Here is a 21,697-nt window from a genome sequence, read left to right on the forward strand (position 1 = left end):
AGATTTATCGATATAAATAATTACATTTAAATACAAGGAATATTGACAGAAAGTTACAAATTAATTCGCCAGCAGACCGTGACAGCGCTTCTGGCGTCAGTAATTGTCACTTTTCCGTTGACCGTCGTGTGAATTTGTGCGAATATTTCGCGGTGCTTGTTCGTGAACATAGTGATGTTTTAATTGTTGCTTGTAAAATATGTTATTTGATTGTGCCCAAAAACATCACGTCATATTTAAGTAAGGTATGATGTCTGTTCTTTTTTTCTTCTTAAACAATGAACTTTCATCTCAATGAGGTTAACTTTCCGTTTGACATTTTTTTAACGTCATAATATCCGTTTTCAAATGAAATTCATATTTTAACATGTTTTATTTTTATATGCTAAGGTAATAGGTCGTATTTTTATGCTTTTTAACAAGTGTCAAACATTTGTCATAATTATTACGTATTTTACTTAAGTGCGTGCGCAATTCAAGTTTTTGATTTCGACTTCAACGTACTTTAATGACTTCTCGATTATGATTTTTGAATTTTGAATGCGATACGAATATATTTTCTTTCGGAAAATCAATGTAAAACTAAATATAAATAAATAATTGAAAGGCAATTAAGATGATTTAAGATTATTTTCATATTTGTAACTAAAATTATTCTGTTATATATAGTATTGAATCCTGTAATTCGTAAAAAATTTTACCATTGATATTTTGTATATCATAATATTTATATACTACTGTTACTCTACTAATATTCTATTAAAATATAGCAATGTATATCTATATTTTATTTTTTTTATTTTTTTTATGTATGTTATACTTTTTCTTCAATTTTATTAACCCTTCATTTGCATGTTTCAGTGTTATATAACAGTGAGTGTATACATAAAAGATGACTGATCCAAAACCATCAGGAATAAGACCACCCTCAAAAATTGGTCGACCATGTAGCAATTTACCACCAAGACCAGCTGTTCCGCCATCACCTCCAAGACCATCAATGAGTGAGTCTTCTGCAAATTTATTTATTATATTACACTGTATATGCATGTTTTGGAAAGATTATATGATTTTATCCAATATTTTATTAGCTTAAGTGTCCAATATACCTTGTCTCTTACATGTAAAACATTACTTAATTTGAAGAAAATTTTTAAATATTTCAAGAAGCATCATATTTTAATTTTATACATAATGTATGAACAGGTTATAGAAATTCACTCGATAACATAATATCACCTGGAGATAGTATCTAATTATACAAATCTCCTTGAACTTTTCATAATCATTATATTATACGACTTGTATCATTTAGAATACAAATATTGTTTATTCTCTTATTTTATGTTCATAATGTTCTTTATAAGTAGAGTAAGTAAAAAAGTCGATGTGGACATTTGTATTTATAGTCTACAATGGCAATAATTATAAAATCGACTTGAATTAATATGAATAACGAATCGTCGAATGTGATTCGTACTCAGCACACGTGTATATTAGTCGAGGAAACGATACAAATAAAGGGCGCCGTTAATTCCCCACGCCGCATAAACGAGTACGCCCACGAGACCCTGAGACGTGCGTGAACGAATGCTTTTACAAGCCCGACTTCTCGAACTTCTCGTGAGTCGTTCTTCCACCTCTCAACGCAACACATCTCGTCCGAGCGATCTGGTAAATATACCGATTTCTCACTAACAAACACTAAGATCGTTATCGAGTACCGTGAGCACTTTGTTTCATCGAAGAGATCTGTTGGAACGGTAAAGTGAATTCTACTTGATTTAATGTTACTAATTAAACGATAGATCATTGATTAATTTGCTTTTTTCAATTAATTCGGTCGTGTTTGGTAGACTTTCTTTAAATTTTGAATGGATATTTTTATGAGATTCTCTGACAGGATCTGTTGGGGTTGATTTTAATTAAGCCTTTATTCGCTGTTCTCCATTCATTTCAGAAACTCTATTTGTTTTTAAAAGTTGTAGAGAATATTTCAGACATATTCTTATTCTATTTTATAGCTCTATCAATCAATCAATTAAATCAATCAGTCAATTAAATTAACTATACTGAGATGCAAAATCTTTATTTCTGTGAGTGTTCTCCATTTTAAATCACCAAATGTCTCAGCCTTAAATTCTCATTTAAACTATTAAATAACATACATGTTTGAATCCTCAACTAAATTACCAAATGTCCTACATATCTCTTATTTCACAGAAATGCACCGCATAAATCATTATATACCTACAGATTTGCTTTAGAACTCTCAGATTCTCTCAGATTAAATTCTATATTATCAAGTGATTTCCTCAAGGATCCTGATCATCCCTTGGCTTCTCCGAGTATCGCTTCAGCTCAAATATCATCACCACCTTTACAACCCCTAAAGACCTCTGAAGCACTAGTCACTTCAGCCCTAAAACCTTTCTTACAAGGATATCCATTGACGATCAAAGACTAAACCTTGATGTTGTTCTAGAATAGTCGCGCAAGCGGCAAGATTCAGATAGTCTGTTCGATTATTCACGGGCGGGCGGAGCGGAAAGAGACGCTAGCCTCGTACAAAAGCGCCTGGTCTCGCATCGAGGGCAGCTATCTTGCCTTATTGGTTCATCCAGTGGCACGGTTGTACCGCAGCTAGGAAGGGACTCGCAACGCGTGCAGTCGGTGCAATCATCGTCGCATGACGCACATTGCGTTATGCAATCCGCGTGTGTTTATTGTACGCTCAATTTCCAATCGTACGTTTCGTCTTTCCTCCCACGTGCTTGCCACGCTTTCCATTTCGGGCAGGGATTTTCACGGCGTCCACCTTGCAGCTATGATCGGCCGTGCGCGTAGCGCCGCTTCGGCTCGGGTTTCGCAACGCGATAGAAAAGCTCAAGGTAACAATGTGAATTTGCAAATTGGCATCGAAACGTAGACGTGAGTCTGATTTCCTGGTATCTGATATTCATCATTAAAGAGATTCTTTGTTAATAAAGGAGGAGGAAAACAAGATCGAGCGCACTTTGATGTCCTTCGAATTGTATATTTTTATTGGAGTTACCTAAGAGAGCATGATAATAACGTATGGTGATTGAGATAGAGGATAGTTCATTCAGGATTTGAACAAATTTGGAATGTTCTATTAGAATTTAAAAAACTGAGAATGTTATAGTATGAATGATTCCCCTTTACCGGAAACCTAAAGAACTGAAAGTAGCCTTATTAATTTGAATAGGAGAAAAATCGGCGTTTTCTATGTATTAACCCTTTAACGATCGAAAGGCCGCCAGTTAAGGCCTCAAGTTATCTTTTGTTAGCCGCTCATTCTCTCACAATTTATTGCAGATATTAGTATGGCAAAGGTTAACAGTTGATGTTTCACGTATGATCACATCAAGAATTCATCCCCATTGCTATTAATTATCTTCAATGTAGATCATTCAGATCATTACCTGTGTCTGATACCTAATGTTTCTTTCTACTTGTGGTTCACAGTGATCGATATTCATAAAATTCTTTGGTCGCATGATACCAGATACCAACGTTGCAAACACGTCATACAAATGTTTACACGTGTTTTTTTTTTTCTCCAGATCCCATTAGCATTCCTTCATAGGTCATGCTTAGTTTTTTAAAGTGACAATCTTTCGTTCTGACGTAATCATGGTTTCATGATGTTCGATAATACCGCGTGCCACCATCGACTAAATATGGTGGACGAGACCGAGGATGTTACTTGTTTTAGACCTCTTTGATATTCACACCGGCAGTGGCAACCGGTTTTGAGATCAATTCACGAATTTCATCCACCAGCTTGTTGGCGCCAGTAACACAACACGGTGAATCGCATTCATTATCTCCTTTAATGGCTACACATCGCTCGTTAATCGGCTGTAGGATATAATTTCTTGCATGCATTACCAATACTCTCTTAAATAATTTCATTACACTTAAAGTTTAGTTACACCTCATTGGGTTGGAACTAAGTTTCTTTCCTTTAAATGCAAAGCATTTTATACGTAAGATAGGAGGGTTTGGTAAAAATTGTTTATTCTATAATCTTCCATAATAATGTTAGAAGGATTTCCAACTGTACACATTATTATCCATTCTTTTAAATAGGAGCTACAAATTTTAGGTTTCATAATATTTAAACTTGTCAAATTATAGAAAACTCTGTTTCTATAAATTCCCAATTTCCATTAGAATTCATCTCCAAGATATCTAAAAGTGGAATTTCTAGAATATCTAGCATAGAGTTTCTTAAACAGGAACCGTAGCGTGTAGATTTCATTTTTATAATATTTAAACTTTTGAAAATATTGACAAACTTTTTTACAATTTTCCTTTCACGATTTTCATTAGAATTCGTCTCTAAGAAATCAATCATGATCTAAATTCAAACTTCCAGAAAAATGCAACTTTTTCGAAGCTTCCAACCGCAGCTTCAAGCTCTACAACGAATACATCGTTCGATATTATTCAACAGAGTATGTACGCAAGAAAAATTGGATGCATCAGCGAGTGACTCGTTGAGCGTGATTGAAAATCGAATCGGTCACAGAGGTTGTGAAGATCGCGTTACGCGGGATGTTCATTAGATCAGATTCCAGGAACAAATTGCCACCTGACCTTAAAAGTAATCGAATCGGCACTACTATTAACCTTGTTTACACATGGATCGTCTCCTTACATCCATGCGGAACCGATGTATCTTGGATCGTATGACTATTTGTACAGATCTAATCACAAAGCACAGCACGTGTCAGCCGGTCAAAGAGCTTGACACTATACAAAGTTTATTTTGGTAGCATCTTGTCTGCTATATTTGTCACTACAAGTAAATTAAAATAAGGCTACTGCTTTATATAGCCATTTCATTATATGTAGGATTTACCTGAACTTAATTGGTCATCGGACTTGCATGGTTTCTTCTCTGTACTTTTTTTCTCAATGACTCACGTGTGACGACTCGAAGCGTTAGATAATGATGCATCGATCTTTATATAGTATGTATTTGGAAAGTAGAACTGCGTCGTAATCTTTTATGGTCGATTTTTTAAGGATTTGACCGATTTATATTTCAGTAGTTTGGTATTCATCTTGGATTAGTTATCATTGTAATGCAGTAATTCTAATTATCTTACGATATATCTTATAATATCGTTACAAATCGGTTAGTTACTATCGCAACGCAATAATTCTAATTATCTTGCAATATAATATTGTAACAATTATCATTATATAGGTTTCCTTTACTATTGAATATGAATTATTTATATTATTTTAAATTCTATACTTTTCACAAATTTATTGCGATGGAGAAATTTGGAAAGGATTTCTAGAAATCTTATTTTATTGTCTCTTTTAGCTTCTTTTACTATTTATTTATTCATTTCCCTAATTCTAAAATTCATCCTATTTATATTCATTTTTCTTATCATACAGAAGATTGTACAATCTTCGTACATTGTAAGTATTATGTCCGAAAAATCTCATAGGGAAAATTATCTTTAACCGTATCGTGCATGCATGATCCAATGTTCGATAGTTTCGCTCTAATCGCGAATTGATCTCGTAGAACAGAGGCTTCTACCCACGCGACCGACCTACTACCACCGGCTCGCCCACAGATCGCTCATGAATAGTTAATTAAATCGCGAATCGCGACATTTTTCTCTAGTTTTTTACTAGAAGAGATCGCGAGCTACGAGATAATACGCTCGACCTACGTTGTAATTAAATTATCGAGACAGCTACGATACATATTTCTTTTTTTATTCTATCTTCTTCCAATGATCGAATAATTTATATTGAAATAAATAGTGTGAAATTGCCCCAAAAATTAATGAAGAGTAATATTTTAAAAATTCCTAAGTATCAAAACGAAGTTAAAATAGTTAAAAATAAAGTAGAAATATTACAGGAACCTACGATATACGATTGAATAGTGAAAGGATAATATTCGAGTACTCAATATATCCAAATTGTACGTAATTAAAATTTGTTAACAACTTTCCTTTTGATTAATTTATTCAATATTTACTAAATATTCAATTACTGGAATTCGAATACACAGATACACGTTTCCAATTATTTCAAACTATATTTTTATTATATCTAAATATCAGACTTGAAATATATCTACTTGCACGTTCATTAAACTCTTAAATACAAAATTTTACAGCATCATCATCGATCGATTTGTACTTGAACACGCCTCGTTGATCCCTGTTTTACATAACTTTACGCTTAATAACTTGGCCCATAGGAAATGAACTTCCTGTCTTACGTATCAGCAAAGTGCAATTAAAAAAAAAAAAACGTATTACGATTTGTGTTATCATGCGTAACACATGATACGAATCTTGATCTTCCACTACGCAATGTGACGTCCACTGTATCCACTTTAGTATTATAATTTTTTTTTTCCTTTTTGTAAATGGTATTTCGTGGCGTTCGACTCTTCAACGGAGTTGAAGACCAAATGAAGATAAACGAAGCTTGTTTGTCCCGTGAAAGCATGCTTTTTGTTTCGTTTGATTTGCATTGTTCTGCGTTGTTTTGCATGACCACAGACCAGATGGATCATCTCTGGGAAACGCACGGCCGTCGATTAAGCGAGGCTGGCCTGCGCAGAGGATCAGGTAGGTGCTTTGTTTTTCTTTTTTCTATTTTTTCTTCTTCCAGTTTTTTATGTTTTTGTTACAGTGAATGCAAAAAATAATCGTTACATTTTTAGAGATTTAAATGATAAGATATTAACCCTGCCATGTTCTTTGGTCACTTTTTATCCAATCGCATTTCCCTATCAACAAATTATAATATTTATTAAAGTATTTAATACGAAAAATATAATAAGAAATAATCGAGTGCACCGCAATGCAAAAAGAGTAGTGAATTTCGTATGACTTCATTCTTGCATCGACTGCGATAGAATTTCTGTTATCTTGGCATTCGTCCAGAAACTGTGATTCTCGCAGTACTTAAATCAACACACCCGTGACCTCAGATTCTTTTAGACCTGACTAATCTTTCTGAAAATGAACGATTATTCTCGCATCGGTCCGCGATAACGATTACATACAATTACATCGTTTTTCCTGTGAATTTGTGTAGCTTTTGTTGCGTGTATGCCTGATACCTAACGAACGAACTCTATAGCCGATACTAACGTAAAAATTAAAAGAAAAAGGAATATTTCACCGACAGGGATCTTTGCCAACATTATTAAAAAGAAGCGCTCGAATTAAAAACTCCACTCAACGAGTTTATCTTTCTCTGTAAAATAATGAAGTAAGTTAATTAAAAAAAGGGGATATTTTGGATCAAAAATTCCATTCGACGAGTTTACCTTCTTTGCCTAAATAAAATAAGAATAAAGAAGGGAACTCGTATTTAACGAGTTTATCTTCCTTTATAAAATAAATCGAAAAGAGAGTACTTGAACGAAAAACTGCGTTTCTAAAATATCGAATCGAGAAAAATTATAGCAGAAGAAAAGGCTCGATTTAGAGAATCCACTCAACGAACCTATTTTCCTCCCTGAAATAACAAATTAAAAGAGAAAAGAAAACACGCTCGAACAAAAAACTCTAACGAAGCAAAGCAAGCCAGCAGCGCAATTAAACACGCTTATATGTAATTCCACCCTGATTAGATAACAGCGTGGTTCTGACGGAGGACACGGACAGCTTCATAATAGGAGATCGAGTATGGGTCGGTGGCACGAAACCGGGCTCCATTGCTTATATCGGCGAAACTCAATTTGCCCCTGGAGATTGGGCTGGAGTGGTACTGGACGAACCTATTGGTAAGCTCTAATCGTCATTCTCGAGGAGGAAATCATCTTCGATGAAAATTAACGAACGAGTGGACGCTTCAGGCAAGAACGATGGATCCGTGGCTGGCAGTCGGTACTTCCAATGCGAACCAAAGCGAGGAATATTCTCTCGATTGACCAGACTGACCAGAGCACCGTTGACCGATATCATCACTGCAACATCACCGATACAAAAGACACCTACGTCGCCAAGTGACAGCGCGAAAGGAAGCCTCAGCAAGTCCATGTCTCCGTCTCTAAGTAAGGAACGCTGCAAGAGATATTCTCCTCGTCCGTAGTGTGCTTGAACTTTCTGTTTGAGAACGCTTGGAACGAGAGCCGTGCAAGAAGAATCTGAAAGAATTTGTTTCTTTTCTTTTTCCTCTTTTGGGTGTCTCCTCTCGTTAGAATCGTAGAATAGAAACGAGTTGTTCGTTTGCTGTTCGAGAATTTTGTAGGTTTAAGATGTACATTATAGAGTATCGTGTAAATTGTACAGTATAAGTTGCATTAGGTTGCTGCATAAGTTATATCTGCTAGAGTAGATCTTGCAGAAATCCGATGTACAAAATTGATCTACGTGGATCTTTCGTGATGCATCTTTTATAAAGATCATTGAATTTATCCTTAATGAATTTATCGTATGTTGCATTTGAACGAGCTCAAAATTGTTTATTCGTTTCCGTGGTTGAAAATGATGAAAATTTCTTGGTACCAGATTTGTCATCATACAAATTGAACGTTCTTTATTGCTTTTATTTTCCAGTTACTTTATTATAAGTCTGTTATTTCATTGGTATCGCGTATGCCTTATAATGTAAAATTCTAAATCAGATGATATATATCGGTTAAAATTTTTCAACAAATGTAACGAGTGGGTGTTCTAATATTTATGGTAGACAGTGTATACGTATGGAATTGTCATATTTATTATAACATCGACTGCGGCCTATTTATGTAAATCAAGAATCAGATAGAATTTATGCAACAACCTATTATTTGACAATCGTTGATTATTTCAGGATCGTTTAGGTAAGGAAATGGTCTCTGCAAAATTCTCTGTTAAATTATTTACGCTTTTCTGAGTGGACGTCCAGTTGCACGCTGTACAGCTTAAAGTTGCACCATGTAGACTGTTTTATTATTGTGTCTAATACATAGCATGCTGTATAATATTCCCTGTTCTGTAGCGTTATCACCTAAACATTAAAAATTTTAAATCTCTCCAAATAGAACGACGTACTACTGTCTCCTCCATTATGCATTGTAGCGTAGTCTAGGTTTTTCGATATCCGATTATTTATGTAATTAATTTTCCACGCAACGAGTTTTGTCTGTTTAATAAATAAATTTGGACACCGCTTCCTCACTTTCTTATCGTCGATTAAATTGTAAAAATTGTAAACGTAGAAACAGTGCATTTTTGGATTAACCCTCGACTAAGATTTAGATTTAAACGATCCTTACAAATATATTATTTCTTTAAAAAATTCCTCGCTATCGAATTCTCAATGTTTACAGATTTTAATTAAATTGTCTGTAAAACTATCAACGAGTTTCTTTTTCATTTGTGTTCCTTATTTCATCATTATTACTACTAATATTAGAAATATTTTAAGATTCACATATTTATTCTGCATCTTTTTAAAAACATCTTACGTTCAAAATATTTGTGGTAGCATAACTATATGAACCTTACACTCATTAGGAATCTCGTTTCTAACTGTAGTCGAGGGTTAATTCCAATCACCAGTATCTTAAACAAAGATACTGACAAGGACTGATAATTGAGTGACAAAGTGGTTTTACGTAGTCTTACCTTAATGTTTTATGCATGTATCCTTCTACTCTAAAAAATTCATCTATTATAAGAAACGTATTGTAACTCGTCACGCAGACGCATCAACGACGAGTCTATCGTCCACGGTGTCGCAGAGGGATCTCAGGATAGGTGACAGGGTAATAGTATCGTCCAGTCAAGGCAGCAAAACCGGTGTCCTCAGGTACATCGGCATCACAGAGTTTGCACTTGGCGATTGGTGCGGTGTGGAACTAGATGAGCCGATTGGAAAGAACGATGGTTCCGTCAACGACAAGAGGTCTGCATCGATATTCGAAATTTATAGTCTGGACCAAAAATTTCAGTCGCCCAATATCGCTTCCCTAATCAATGCGTGATGGATTTTTCCTCATTTTAACAATTTTTTATGCCCTGGAGAGATATGTATCAGTCTTTACATTTTTATTCTTATTCATTTGAATAAGATTCATTTTGTTATGATTCATTTTGTTATTTAACATTTACACATTCCTCGCGATTCCCTTGTTAAGTTACAACGTGTTTGTCAAAGAAAATAAGACAAATTATTTTATTACTTTGGTGCTTGGATCTAAGAGAAAGAAACTTATCTTCTTAGATTCTTTGGACTTTTTATTATCTTTCTTTTGCTTTTAGATTTTGTCTTTGTTGAATTCTTTTATTTTTTGATAAATCTTATCAACGAAATATATTTTTTAATACCTCTGCAAGTCTAATCTATGATACGTAAAGCAGAGGAACGATACTTTGACTTTGAGCTGTAGAAATGTCTAATTCAGATCATAATAGGGCACAAGTATTCGCAGCGTGGGAGTAGCGTTTTGTTCGATCAAGCTTCTCCCTAGATTCTGCAACTTCGAATTAATTAACTCGATTCGATCACGCCAATGGCTGTATTTATAACTTCGATTGCATACAAATGTAAACGGATAACGACGACAGCCTTGACATTTATTACCAGTATTCTCTTTTACTCTTGAAAAACGATCAGAAAAAAGGTCAGACTAAATTTCCATTAGTTCCATTAATTATATAACAAAATGAATCATACGTCAACAGAGAAATCTCTGTGCTACTTAGAAAGAGGATAAAGTTTGAGAAAAACAATATAAAAAAATTAATTAGCTCCTGCTTTCTGCCTCTGCTTTGCTAATCAGTTTAGCATTCATTCAGGTACTTCGAGTGTCGACCTAAATACGGTCTCTTCGCACCCGCGCACAAGGTCAGCCGGTCGCCGTCCAGCAAAAGGTCATCGTGCATAGTGCACAAGCCAACTGGCGCCGCCCTGAACACGTCCCTGAGGAAGACCGGTTCCAGAGAGTCATTGCTCTCGATGTCGAGCATCGTCAGCACCGCGAGCACAGCCACCAAGGCTGGTGCCAGCGCCGCGAGGGTAAGATTCACGGTGCCAGAGTGAGGAAGATCGCCTGCAGCTTGTATCTTCTCTGCAGAATGCAGATTTCTGACTGTCCAATTTATTTGCCACTCCGCTCGAACAATCAGGGGATTAAAAGAATAGATTTCTCATTTGGAACGATGATTTTCGCGGATTTTCATACGTCTGTGAGAAATTTGGAAACGCGTAAATGCGCAGAATGTGCGTATACGATATCTAGAGTACAAACTTTCGCTTAGGTTCCATTTCTCAATAAAATTTGAATCTGTATGAATATCCGCTGTCTATGTATTACGAACGCGTTGATGTTCAAAAATTTAGGATCATGCACCATTTTGTAATTATATGTAATTGAGATTGTCAGTACTATATGAACACACATCTGGCTGTTTTGTTATATATTCTATGTATTTCTAAAATTTTGAATCTTTACAAAAAAGAAAAGAAAAAGGAATAAAATTTTAATTTGGTTATCCTGCAAAGATAAAAAAAGAAACTCGAACAGATGGTGGCAATGGCCTTAAAATTTTGGAGAACGTGTATTTGCTTTGGTACTAGATTTGTACCTTAAGATTCAAAGTATTAGATACGCTTTCTTGTAGAATAAATAATTCTCTGATTATTCCAAGGGGTACAATGAACGCGTTTCTGCTAGTTTGTATGAATAAAGCATCACCTCCTTTAAACCTGCTTTGAAACGCGTTTGCGAGTGAAACTGCGAGTTGTTAGCTTGTTAGTCCTATAGTGACGTTGTTAGATTGATATAGACACACATACATATATATATATATATATATATATATATATATATATATATATATATATATATATCTGTATGTGTATGTGTGTTACATTTGTTATCGTTGCTGTTGTTTTTGTTAATAACATTGTCGATCGTTAGAGATTAGTTTAAGTCGAACTTAATTTACGATCCAAAGAGATGTCCAGTATTCCTAATCTTTGGACGTATTTAACTTTATAGAACGCTTAAAAAAAAAGTCATATATTCGTACAGTATTCTTTTCACAGAGTCTTTATATATTTTTTTTATCGAGAGAAAAATGATATATATATTTATTTATTGGAAGAAGAAGTAAATAAGAGGTAGGAGTTGAGCGGATTAATTGTATGGCTGTTGCATGATATATTTTTGTTTTTTGTTGCATCTATAATTCCAGCGGCCTGGTTTTCGCACCTCAACACCTGCACGAATCACCCTGCAGGTGAGATTATGATCTAACATTTATTTCGGTTACTTATCAATACCCTCTTTAATTAGAAGTATAATAGACGATATTCTTCATACACTTCACACAATAGAAATACATTAACAAACGTATTGTGACTATGTATTTGCATAATTTCAGATATAATCAGTATGATTTGAAAGTTAAGATTTGTCATGTTGATTCATTTAGAATTTAGAATATTATAGTGCGTTACCACTAGTTGTATAGTACATAATAAGTAGTTTACAAAAGTATTTTGATACTTGTATGTGATGTTAATAAAATCATCCGTCCATTCCTCTTAATCTCCTTAAAAATCTCATTCCCACCTGGATGAGTATATACTTCTCTAGTAAATTAATTTTTTTTTTTTACTTTATTTGTTTAAACTGAACGAAAGCATTCTAAGTTATCAGTATTGTGAAATTTATCTTCAATCATTTATTTCGCTGCCATTTGTGATGCGACTCGTATTTATTTAATTAAACGTCATCAAATCGAGTGTGTAATAAATAATTCAACCTGCTCGATATACAGGCTTTTGAGATTCGTGTTGAGAATAAAGTATTCGACGTGTATTTATCGTTAGCGACACAATGTCGTCGTTGTTGTATGCAACGATAATTATGTATATTTAAGTTGCAAATTCTGTATCTGTGTAACGCTATGCGGTTTGCATTTTTATCGTGCAAACTTAGTTTGCTTTTCACGCATTCATCAAAAACCGGTTCTCAAGTAACGTAAGAATGGTGACAAAAATCTGCCAAGATAAAGAGCACATTATGAATAGAACAAACGTGGTCTTTGCATAAGTACATAGACACACAGTTTTGATGGCAATAATTAAATATTTGCTTCTGTTATGATCAACATAGAAAGTGTTATTATGATATAAACTCGCGCGATTATGATATGAATTTTTTGATTAAATATGTATTATAATGCTGCATTGAGAAATCCTTTCAATAGAGCATTCCTAATAAATATATAAATGATATTTGCAATTTTTTTTATACATATCTCCACCATTTTTAGGAAACGTTAAAGGAGAAACAACAGGAAATCGAGATTCTCCGGAAAGAACGAGATTTAGAACGTGAACGAATTACGAAAGCCGCAAATCAAGCAGATCAGGCAGAACAGTCGCTTATTTCAGTAGTAAAAGAATATGAGCAGGTTGTAGTATTATCATGCGTAGTTTATTTAGTCGTTTAATATTATGATGATATTGAAAAGTGTCATTTCAATTTTAGTATCGCGAGAAAATGCAAAAAACTGTTACTGACGCGGAGGTTGCGTTTTCAAAATTACTCGAAGAGAAAAATGCACTTGCTTTACAATTGGAGGAAGAGAAGAGGAAGTGTGAAGATCTCCTGTTTCGTTTCGAGGAAGAATCGGTTAACAAGGATGATATTCAGGTACACATCTTAACTGTATACAGTTTTTATTCCAGACATAAAACGATATATATTAAAATATATTAATTTAATATGAGATATATTGTAAGGTAAGTGTGGACATTTATAGGAAGAATTTTAGAAATAACTTAAACGAACGACAAAACACTAGGTGGAATAGAAAAACATGTTCACGGTTTTTATATTTTTTCTTGTTTCACTTTGTTTTGCCAAATTTCTACTTCTGTTCTAAAATGTTTAAATATACATCGATTGCTTGGCAAAATTTCAAAGAACTACAGAATATTAAAATTAGGGACTAGATTAACATGCTTTTCCTAGCATTAGGAGCTTGTAGATAAAATGGTGATGGGCAAAGCTAGTATATACATGGTATATACATATGTAACTCAATTCAAAACGATAAAGTGTTAAAATCCCCACCGCCTCAAATTATTCGTAAACAATAATTAAAAATTTGGAAAGTTATTTAAGTTTAAAAAGATAATTTACCAAAAATGAAAGATTTCGTATGGTATATGACAAAAGCTTGTTTCTAGGCTATGGGTTAACGTAAAAAACTTATCGTTTATTTTCAGAAAGAAAGAAGTGAGCAATGTGTGAGTATCCGATGGCAGCCATTTGGGATAGAGGAGGGGTTGATGATGCTGTTTTTCTGCACTGCTTCTCTTACCATCATTGTATTCATATCGTTTAGCATTTCATCACAAGTTTGTTAAAATGATATGTGATGTCGCAGTATCTCTTCGATGCTTTCCCCAACTAATTAATTCTCAATCTTCGTTGACATTAAATATTAGAGTTGAAATTATACTAGCACTATTTGATGCTCGTTTGTAAATTATTTAGGGTATATAAAAGAAAAAGATGAAAAAAAGGATTATAGATTGAAGAAGTTAAATTTGTATCATGTAATGAATAGAGTTTTATCTAATCGTTACGTACAATCCGTTAGAAAGGTGCGGGATTAACATGCTTTACGGTGCACTATGAACATAATTGCTATTTTCAGTATTGCTTTTTTTCACGCCAAATTTGCGCTTTACATATGAATCAATTATTAATATGTAGTTAATAATTAAGTCATCGTACGATAAATTTAAGAATCAATGTAATTCTTTTTTATTTATTTATTTATTTATTTATTATCTATTTATTTAATATTTTGTTTATCATACTGTGTTAAATTTGTATATTTTTGATTCCATTATGTTACACACGGTTATATATTGTTATTCTGCAAAATCAAATAATATGTCTTACACTTGTTGAAGCATACAAAAAACAATTATATTTTGTATTTTATTGCACTCTCGCCTAAACCAACTTCATCGATAGAAAATTGATATTGTATACCTTAATGCACTTTGTGTTAGTTAATGTCTGTTTAGATTGATTTATTATTATACTAAACAAGTACGTTTGTGGTTAGGTGATAAATACTGTAAATGAAAGTAAGATCAAAGATCTTGAAAAGCTGTTGCTGGAAGAAAGAGAACGTGTCGGTCAACTTGAACGTGATAGCATCAAATTATTCGAAACGGAAGAAGAACTGGCCCGTCTTCGCAATGAAGTCTCAAATGTTACTGCTCAAGAAACGCTGCAACTTGAAGGTATTTTGGGAAAGGATTTTATCATGTACTATTTTGTACAATTTATTTTAATCGCGAATTGATTTAGACTTACAGAATCGTAATAAAATTTTGGAGGAAAGTAGAAATAATCTTGAGAATGAGGTGCAAGAGAAAAGAATACTTATGGAGCAATATATAAATCAAATAACTCAATTGGAATCAAAATTGAAAGAAAATCAACAAGAAAGCGCGGTTCATAAAGAATCAGAGACAAGTTTGCGGATAGAAATAGAACGTGCGACGAAAGATTTGGAGAAAAAGAATACGTTGATAGAAGATATGAAAAAGGAATTTGAACACAGTACAAATACTTTGAAAGAGCAGTTGCAAAAAGCTACAGAAACGATAGAAAATATTAAAAAGGAAAGTACAAGTGAAAAGGAATTATTAAAGTCAAAGTATGATAAGATAGTTGAAGAGAAGGAGAATCTTTTAAAAGCAAAAACAGAAGAATTAGAACTACAATCAAAAAAACAATTAGAAGTACAAAATGTTGCATTGGAGAATCTTAAGACTGAGAATATGAAGCAAATTAGCAAACTTTCAGAGTCTTTCAATGAACAATTGAATATGAAAGACTCGAAGATTAAAGAAGTTTCTACTAAGCTTGATCAAAAAATATCTGAGACTGAAAAACTGATGGTTGAACTATCCACGCAAATTGATATAAATAAGAAGAAAGATGAAGAATTATCTGTTGCTTTAAAGAAACTGGAAGGTATGTTCATAATACAAGATATCTAGGTACCAAACTAAAAAAATTTGTAATCTTAACTTATATTACTTAAATTAATTTACAGAACTAAACGAAAAGCTCAAGTTAATGGAAGAAAAGAATTGTTTGCTTTCTAAACAAATCCAAGAGTACGAAAAAATTGCTGATGATAGTTTTAAAATAGTCCAGGAAAAGCAGAAGTTGGTAAGTACTTCTTTCTATAAATATTATGTTCTACTACTAAATGTAATTTTTTTTACTACTTTAGGAACACGATATCGCTTCCTTAATGGCTACCGAGGCCAATTCCTCAGTCCAGTTGAAGAAATTAAGCGAAGAGTTGAAAGTGAAAGAAAAGGAACTATCAGAACTTCGTTCAACAACTGCAGCTGAAATAGAAGAATTAACTAAACGTTATCAGGGTCAGATTGAAGAGAAAGCAAAATGTATAGAAGAAGCAAATGCTTATATATCTCAGAAATCATTATTACTCAGTAAATTAGAAAATGATGTCCTTGAATTGAAGTCTATCCTTGCCAATAAAGATGAAGAAATAAAAAATCTCACACAAAAGACTTTAGGTAAAACATATAAATATCAAATTTCAGTAATTGTATCACTAAATTAAGATTACTGTCGTCTATGTTTCAGATTTACAAAATGCACTTACTTCATCGGAACAAGCTAAGACAAATCTGGAGAATGAATTCCAAGGACTTCAAAGCAATATAGAACAATTAAATCAACAAGTTGCTGGTACAGAAAATAAACTGTCGCAAGTCACTTCTCAAAAGGAAAAATTGGTAAATAATTACTTTATTTAAAGTTTAAAAGATGTAATTTTTAGATGTAAAATATTTAATTATTCGTTTTATATTTAGGAAGCTGATATTGCAAATTTGATAAATACTTCCGCTGATTCATCGGAGCAACTTAAGAAATACAACGAGGATTTACGATCAAAAGAAAAAGAACTTGATGAATTTAAAGATAAAGCATTCAAGAATGAAACTATACTCAAATCATTAGAGTTGAAGTTGATTAATATCGAAACAGAATTAAACAAAGCTAATACATTAATTCAAGAACAATGCTCAGAATTAGAAAATAATAAATCTGAATTGGAAAAAGAGAAGAAATTGAATGTGGAGTTATCTAGCAAAATAAAAGGATTTGAAACAGAAAATATAGAACTTGAAAAACAAATAAAAGAAAATGATCACATTAAAGAAGAACTTAAAGAAAGAACTCAGGAATCATTGAATCTTTCGAATGAACTAAAAAATAATAAAGAGAAAATTCTTAATCTACAAAAACAACATGAAACTTTAAAAAATTCACATAAAGAGGAGGTGTCTTCTCTTCAGAAAGTGATTGATAACATAAAGACGGAATTAACTACTTCTCAAGAGACAACAAGGGCTTTGCAAAAGATCAAATCTAAGTTAGAAGCTAATCAAAGTGCAAGTCGTTGGACAATTGAAGAATTGACAGAAAAACTCGAAGCTGAAGCAACAAACCGTGCGAAATTAGAATCATTAATGACAGAAAAAGATTCTAATCTGCATGAGTTACAAAAAAAATATGAAGAATTACAGAAAGCGAACGAAGCTTTGATAGCTAATCAAGAAGCTACTGACAAAAATCTTACTACATCGTTAGATAGTATGTTCAATGAAGTAAAAGAATTGAGGGATAAACTAGATGCTGCTGCAGAAATGATTAAAGTCAAAGAAGATACTCTTGTACAAATGAAAAAAGAAACTGAACAAACTGAAGCACAAATTTTGAAGCTTAATGACACTGTTGCGTCTATTCAAAGGGAACAAACGGAGAATGTAGAGGAAATTAAAAAATTACAAGAAACTCTATCAAAGAAGGACAAGGAAATATCTAACATCACGGAAACAAAAATTTCTTTAGAAAATAATCTAAAATCTGTAGAATCAAAATTAGAGGAAAATATAAAAACGTTAGAATCACAGTTGAATACTGTACAGAATGAACTAGATGTAAAAAATAATATGCTTCAGGAATCAGAACATATAATAAAAGAATTGAAAAGCTCCAAAGAAGAATCTGTGATGAAATTACAAAATACTTTAGAATGTGAAATGAAAGCTAAACAAACTGAGCTTGAATTTGCAATGCAGAAAAATTCTGAATTACAAAAACATCAACAATCGCTTCAAGATACGATAGAAAAACAAGTTAATGATTTGAATAACAAAGAAGTAACAATCGATAAATTAACAGCACAAATTAAAGCCTTAGAAGATGCACAAATGAAAAAATTGAAAACGGATGAACAGATGCAAAATGAAGAAGTTAAACTTATGCAAAGTAAACTAAGTGAGGCGATTAAAGAAAATAGAAATTTAGTTGACAGTAAGGAATCTCTTGAAAGATTACTTGTAGAACAGAAAAAGAAAATTGAAATGTTAACAAATACCATACAAACTAAAGAAAAAGAAACCGAGAAAAATATTCAAAATTTGGTAGAAAAATTAAACCTTGTATCCACGGAATCTGCACAGTTAAAAGAAGCACAAAGTAATTTGTAGGTACACAAAAAGTAGTTTCATACTTTTCTAATAATTCACACGTTTATATGGACTTTACATTTCAGGGAAAGAGAAAATAAACAAATTACTGCTAAATGGACAGAAGCAACGAGTCAATTAAAACTTACTCGTGAAAACATAAAGAATAATTACGATGTAAGTACTTGATTTTCAATTTAATGTAAATTTGCTACAAATACATATATATTATATATAGATTTTCATTTATATTATAGGCAGCAGGAGGTGATATGAAACAACATATGGGTAAAATTTATTTAAAATTAATTAATCTTCTTTGTTCATTTTTCAATTCTATTGTAAAGCTAAATTATTAATTTCAGTTGATAAAGATATTGACATGATAAAGTTAAAAGAGGAATATGAAACAGCAAAAGGTCAAATAGATTTTTTAAATTCTGTAATAGTGGAAATGCAACGTAAAAACGAAGCTTTACTATGTAAAGTTGAAGTTCTTGAAATAGGAGTACCTGCCAATGAAGCTGATGAGTATACCAAGTTCGTAATATTTAATTTTTAAATAAGCCTATGTTATAACAATGATATGACATCCATTAATTAATTCTAGAACCACATTAGAAAAACGAATGGCTGCGCCACGTATGTTCTGTGATATTTGTGAACAATTTGATTTACACGAAACGGAAGATTGCCCACGACAAGCTCAAGACTTTCTAGACACGGAAAAGGTTGTAAAGACCCCGAAGAAAACACCGGTGGAAAGACCGTACTGCGAAAACTGTGAAAGTAAGAATTTATTCTTTAAAACTTTACAAATTGCAATTCTTTCTATATCCATCTATAATATTCTTTTTCCTAGGAACAAAAGCAAGCGTTTAAAATTCTCTTTTAAATGACTTTTTTAATTCCTAGAAAATATTAGTTAAAAACTGGACAAATACCTTAACACAGACTAATACAACGTTTTTATTTTAAGTATACACAGAATATTTCACACTAATCCGTCTAACAATTTTTCGTATGTCTATCCAATTCCATTTACGATTGTTTTACCTGTTTTACAGTGTTTGGACATGATACTCGTGATTGTGATGATGCCGAAACCTTTTAATGGCGTGTTGTCATTTGTTGACCTATTTCATTGCTTCTCAAAGATCTTAGATGCAAAAGAAAAGACCTGTTAAAATTTTTGCAGAGTATATTTTTATATAAAAGAATTTAATGCTACAATTTTGTGCATGTCTTCCTGCATAGGAATATGCGTGTCCATTCAAAACACATCGACAATTCGATGAGAAATGTGTGCTCCTCGTGTTAAATTTATGATTTGAAAGTCTATATATGTTCACCAGAATGTTTTTCTGTGTACATTCGTTGCGCTTCCACGTGATTGTTAAAGTACAAAGTCATATACCAGTTCTATTATCACTTACGACTAAGTTATTTTATGATACATTGCTGAATTATATTATAGAATGGGAGCATAGTTTATTATTTGTATAATGAACAGTTAAACGTATACCATGCGAAACTTCGAACGTCAAGGAACGTTCGAAAGACAAATGTAATTATGTACATACTAGTTATTTATGTCAACCTGTAACTGTATTTAATAATTTATTTAGTATCAGAAAACGTCACACATTTAATAATAGTTCCTTTAATTGACAAACTCAATGATCGAGCCATTAGAATTAGTTCACAGTGTTTCTTCACAATGTCTCAGAACTTATATCAACATAATTGGTAGTACATTTTTCTGAAAAAAGTTTGTACTGAAATATAATGAAAGTAAGTATTTATTATTTTGTATGTATGTTTTTCTTTGCCATTAATCTTTGTACAAAATTCGTTTCAGCAGAATTGTACTACTATAACTTACCATTGTCTTGCCTTTTAACTTTAAGCTTTAATACAGGGTTGATATCTTGTCTTAAATCTGAATCTTGTCATGAAATGTACATTTAATAAATTATAACTAAACTTTGTAGTTAAAAAAAATAAAATTGTAAGAGACTGATCTTAGCATTTTGCATAAATTTATTTAAATTACACAGCAATGACTTACTTTAAATAACAACAACCGATTTTTTATTATATGTTTCCTATTTTTTAAAAGAAAAATTGATTTAAGATGAAGAGTGAAATCTTTTTTTTGCTTTTATTTACTTATTCATATGTACAAATACCAGTCATTTTCAGTGTACTTATTAAAATAAATCAGTTTTCTTAATAATCTAAACACTTGAGATATATATTAATCCATTACATATATACAATAATCAATATAAAAGAAAAAAGATGCGATTTAATCTAGTCCTTCCTTTTTCTCCTTAATAGCTTCCTGAAATATTACACACACAATATTATAGTCATATAACAAATCATGATATATGTTTATCCTTTACCTTAAAACGTTCTTCAAATAGTGAGAGTTCTGCTATAAGATCTGTAATAGCATGCATAAAAGCATCATGTGGCGTATAGTCTGATGTAGTTTGGATTCTAATTACAAATTTGTGTTCTAATGGATGTGGAACTTTGTATCCAGCAAACAAGACTTGAGGATCTTTCAGTAGCTGACTAATGAACAATTGAAACTGTTAGTATGATATATCCATATTATAAAAATTACATAAACTTTTATGAAATTACAAAGATGTACTTGCGGATCATGTTTCCAAGGGTATGATCTTCCTTATTAACAGTGAAAATCGCAGCATTGGGAACTTTAGTGTCCTGCTCTTTGATTATTCTATAAATAGAGGAAAAATCATATGCATGTATTTCATTTTAATTGGTTAACCAATAATTTGTAATATTTACTTTTTTTCTCCTTCGTATAAAAGGAACGATTCGAAGGTCGGAGGCGCATTCATATTGTAGTTTAATTATATTTAATGTTTTATAGCTCTGGAGGATTCCTTTTATAAAATTTAATTATTAATACAAAACCACTACAATAACACAGCGACGACAGATCGCAAACTGAAAATTCGTCACAGTTTAAATCATTATAGATGAGAAAGTTAATTGCATTGCAACTGTAGCGCTCTCTACATTGCCAATGTTATTTTGTATATTTCAAAGCTGAATGATTCAGCAATAAAATACAAAAAGGAAA

At 32.4% G+C, this 21,697-nt stretch overlaps 2 protein-coding genes across 8 annotated transcripts; one reads left to right on the forward strand and one right to left on the reverse strand.

The window, feature by feature from the left end:
* The first annotated feature begins 86 nt into the window (after nucleotides 1–86).
* Nucleotides 87–20,593, forward strand: LOC132905552 (restin homolog). 7 transcript variants are annotated; one of them, XM_060956949.1, is made up of 22 exons: nucleotides 87–245; nucleotides 862–1,004; nucleotides 6,573–6,641; nucleotides 7,655–7,807; nucleotides 7,880–8,077; nucleotides 9,714–9,915; nucleotides 10,809–11,028; nucleotides 12,210–12,254; nucleotides 13,296–13,436; nucleotides 13,514–13,678; nucleotides 14,257–14,277; nucleotides 15,111–15,291; nucleotides 15,359–16,030; nucleotides 16,113–16,231; nucleotides 16,296–16,608; nucleotides 16,679–16,830; nucleotides 16,909–18,587; nucleotides 18,657–18,747; nucleotides 18,828–18,858; nucleotides 18,936–19,110; nucleotides 19,181–19,359; nucleotides 19,638–20,593. In XM_060956949.1, the coding sequence occupies exons 2-22, from the start codon at nucleotides 893–895 to the stop codon at nucleotides 19,682–19,684; spliced, it is 4,965 nt and encodes a 1,654-aa protein (XP_060812932.1). In that variant the 5' UTR covers nucleotides 87–245; nucleotides 862–892; the 3' UTR covers nucleotides 19,685–20,593. The 7 variants fall into 7 exon arrangements, with proteins under 7 accessions (XP_060812932.1, XP_060812933.1, XP_060812934.1 ...); XM_060956950.1 differs by lacking the exon at nucleotides 6,573–6,641; XM_060956951.1 differs by lacking the exons at nucleotides 87–245; nucleotides 862–1,004 and adding an exon at nucleotides 1,558–1,674.
* A 115-nt stretch (nucleotides 20,594–20,708) lies between these two features.
* On the reverse strand, nucleotides 20,709–21,586 carry LOC132905596 (DNA-directed RNA polymerase II subunit RPB11). Its single transcript, XM_060957076.1, has 4 exons — nucleotides 21,400–21,586; nucleotides 21,239–21,328; nucleotides 20,982–21,156; nucleotides 20,709–20,917 (listed from the first exon to the last, which is right to left on the reverse strand). Exons 1-4 carry the CDS (start codon nucleotides 21,450–21,452, stop codon nucleotides 20,882–20,884), a joined length of 354 nt encoding a protein of 117 aa, XP_060813059.1. The 5' UTR covers nucleotides 21,453–21,586; the 3' UTR covers nucleotides 20,709–20,881.
* Nucleotides 21,587–21,697: the final 111 nt, after the last annotated feature.

The sequence above is a fragment of the Bombus pascuorum genome, chromosome 3, assembly GCF_905332965.1.
Source record: "Bombus pascuorum chromosome 3, iyBomPasc1.1, whole genome shotgun sequence".
Taxonomy (NCBI): Eukaryota; Metazoa; Arthropoda; class Insecta; order Hymenoptera; family Apidae; genus Bombus; species Bombus pascuorum.

Bases quoted from the DNA above. Each gene is read 5' to 3' on its own strand.
- LOC132905552 (XM_060956946.1), top strand. From the start codon at position 2,690: ATGACGCACATTGCGTTATGCAATCCGCGTGTGTTTATTGTACGCTCA. The intron at 2,892-6,572 runs GTAACAATGTGA...GCATGACCACAG, and splicing joins ACGCGATAGAAAAGCTCAAG to ACCAGATGGATCATCTCTGG. The intron at 15,292-15,358 runs GTATTTTGGGAA...GAATTGATTTAG, and splicing joins AGAAACGCTGCAACTTGAAG to ACTTACAGAATCGTAATAAA.
- LOC132905596 (XM_060957076.1), bottom strand. From the start codon at position 21,452: ATGAATGCGCCTCCGACCTTCGAATCGTTCCTTTTATACGAAGGAGAA. The intron at 21,329-21,399 runs GTAAATATTACA...CTCTATTTATAG, and splicing joins TTATACGAAGGAGAAAAAAA to AATAATCAAAGAGCAGGACA. The intron at 20,918-20,981 runs GTAAAGGATAAA...GTAATATTTCAG, and splicing joins TATTTGAAGAACGTTTTAAG to GAAGCTATTAAGGAGAAAAA.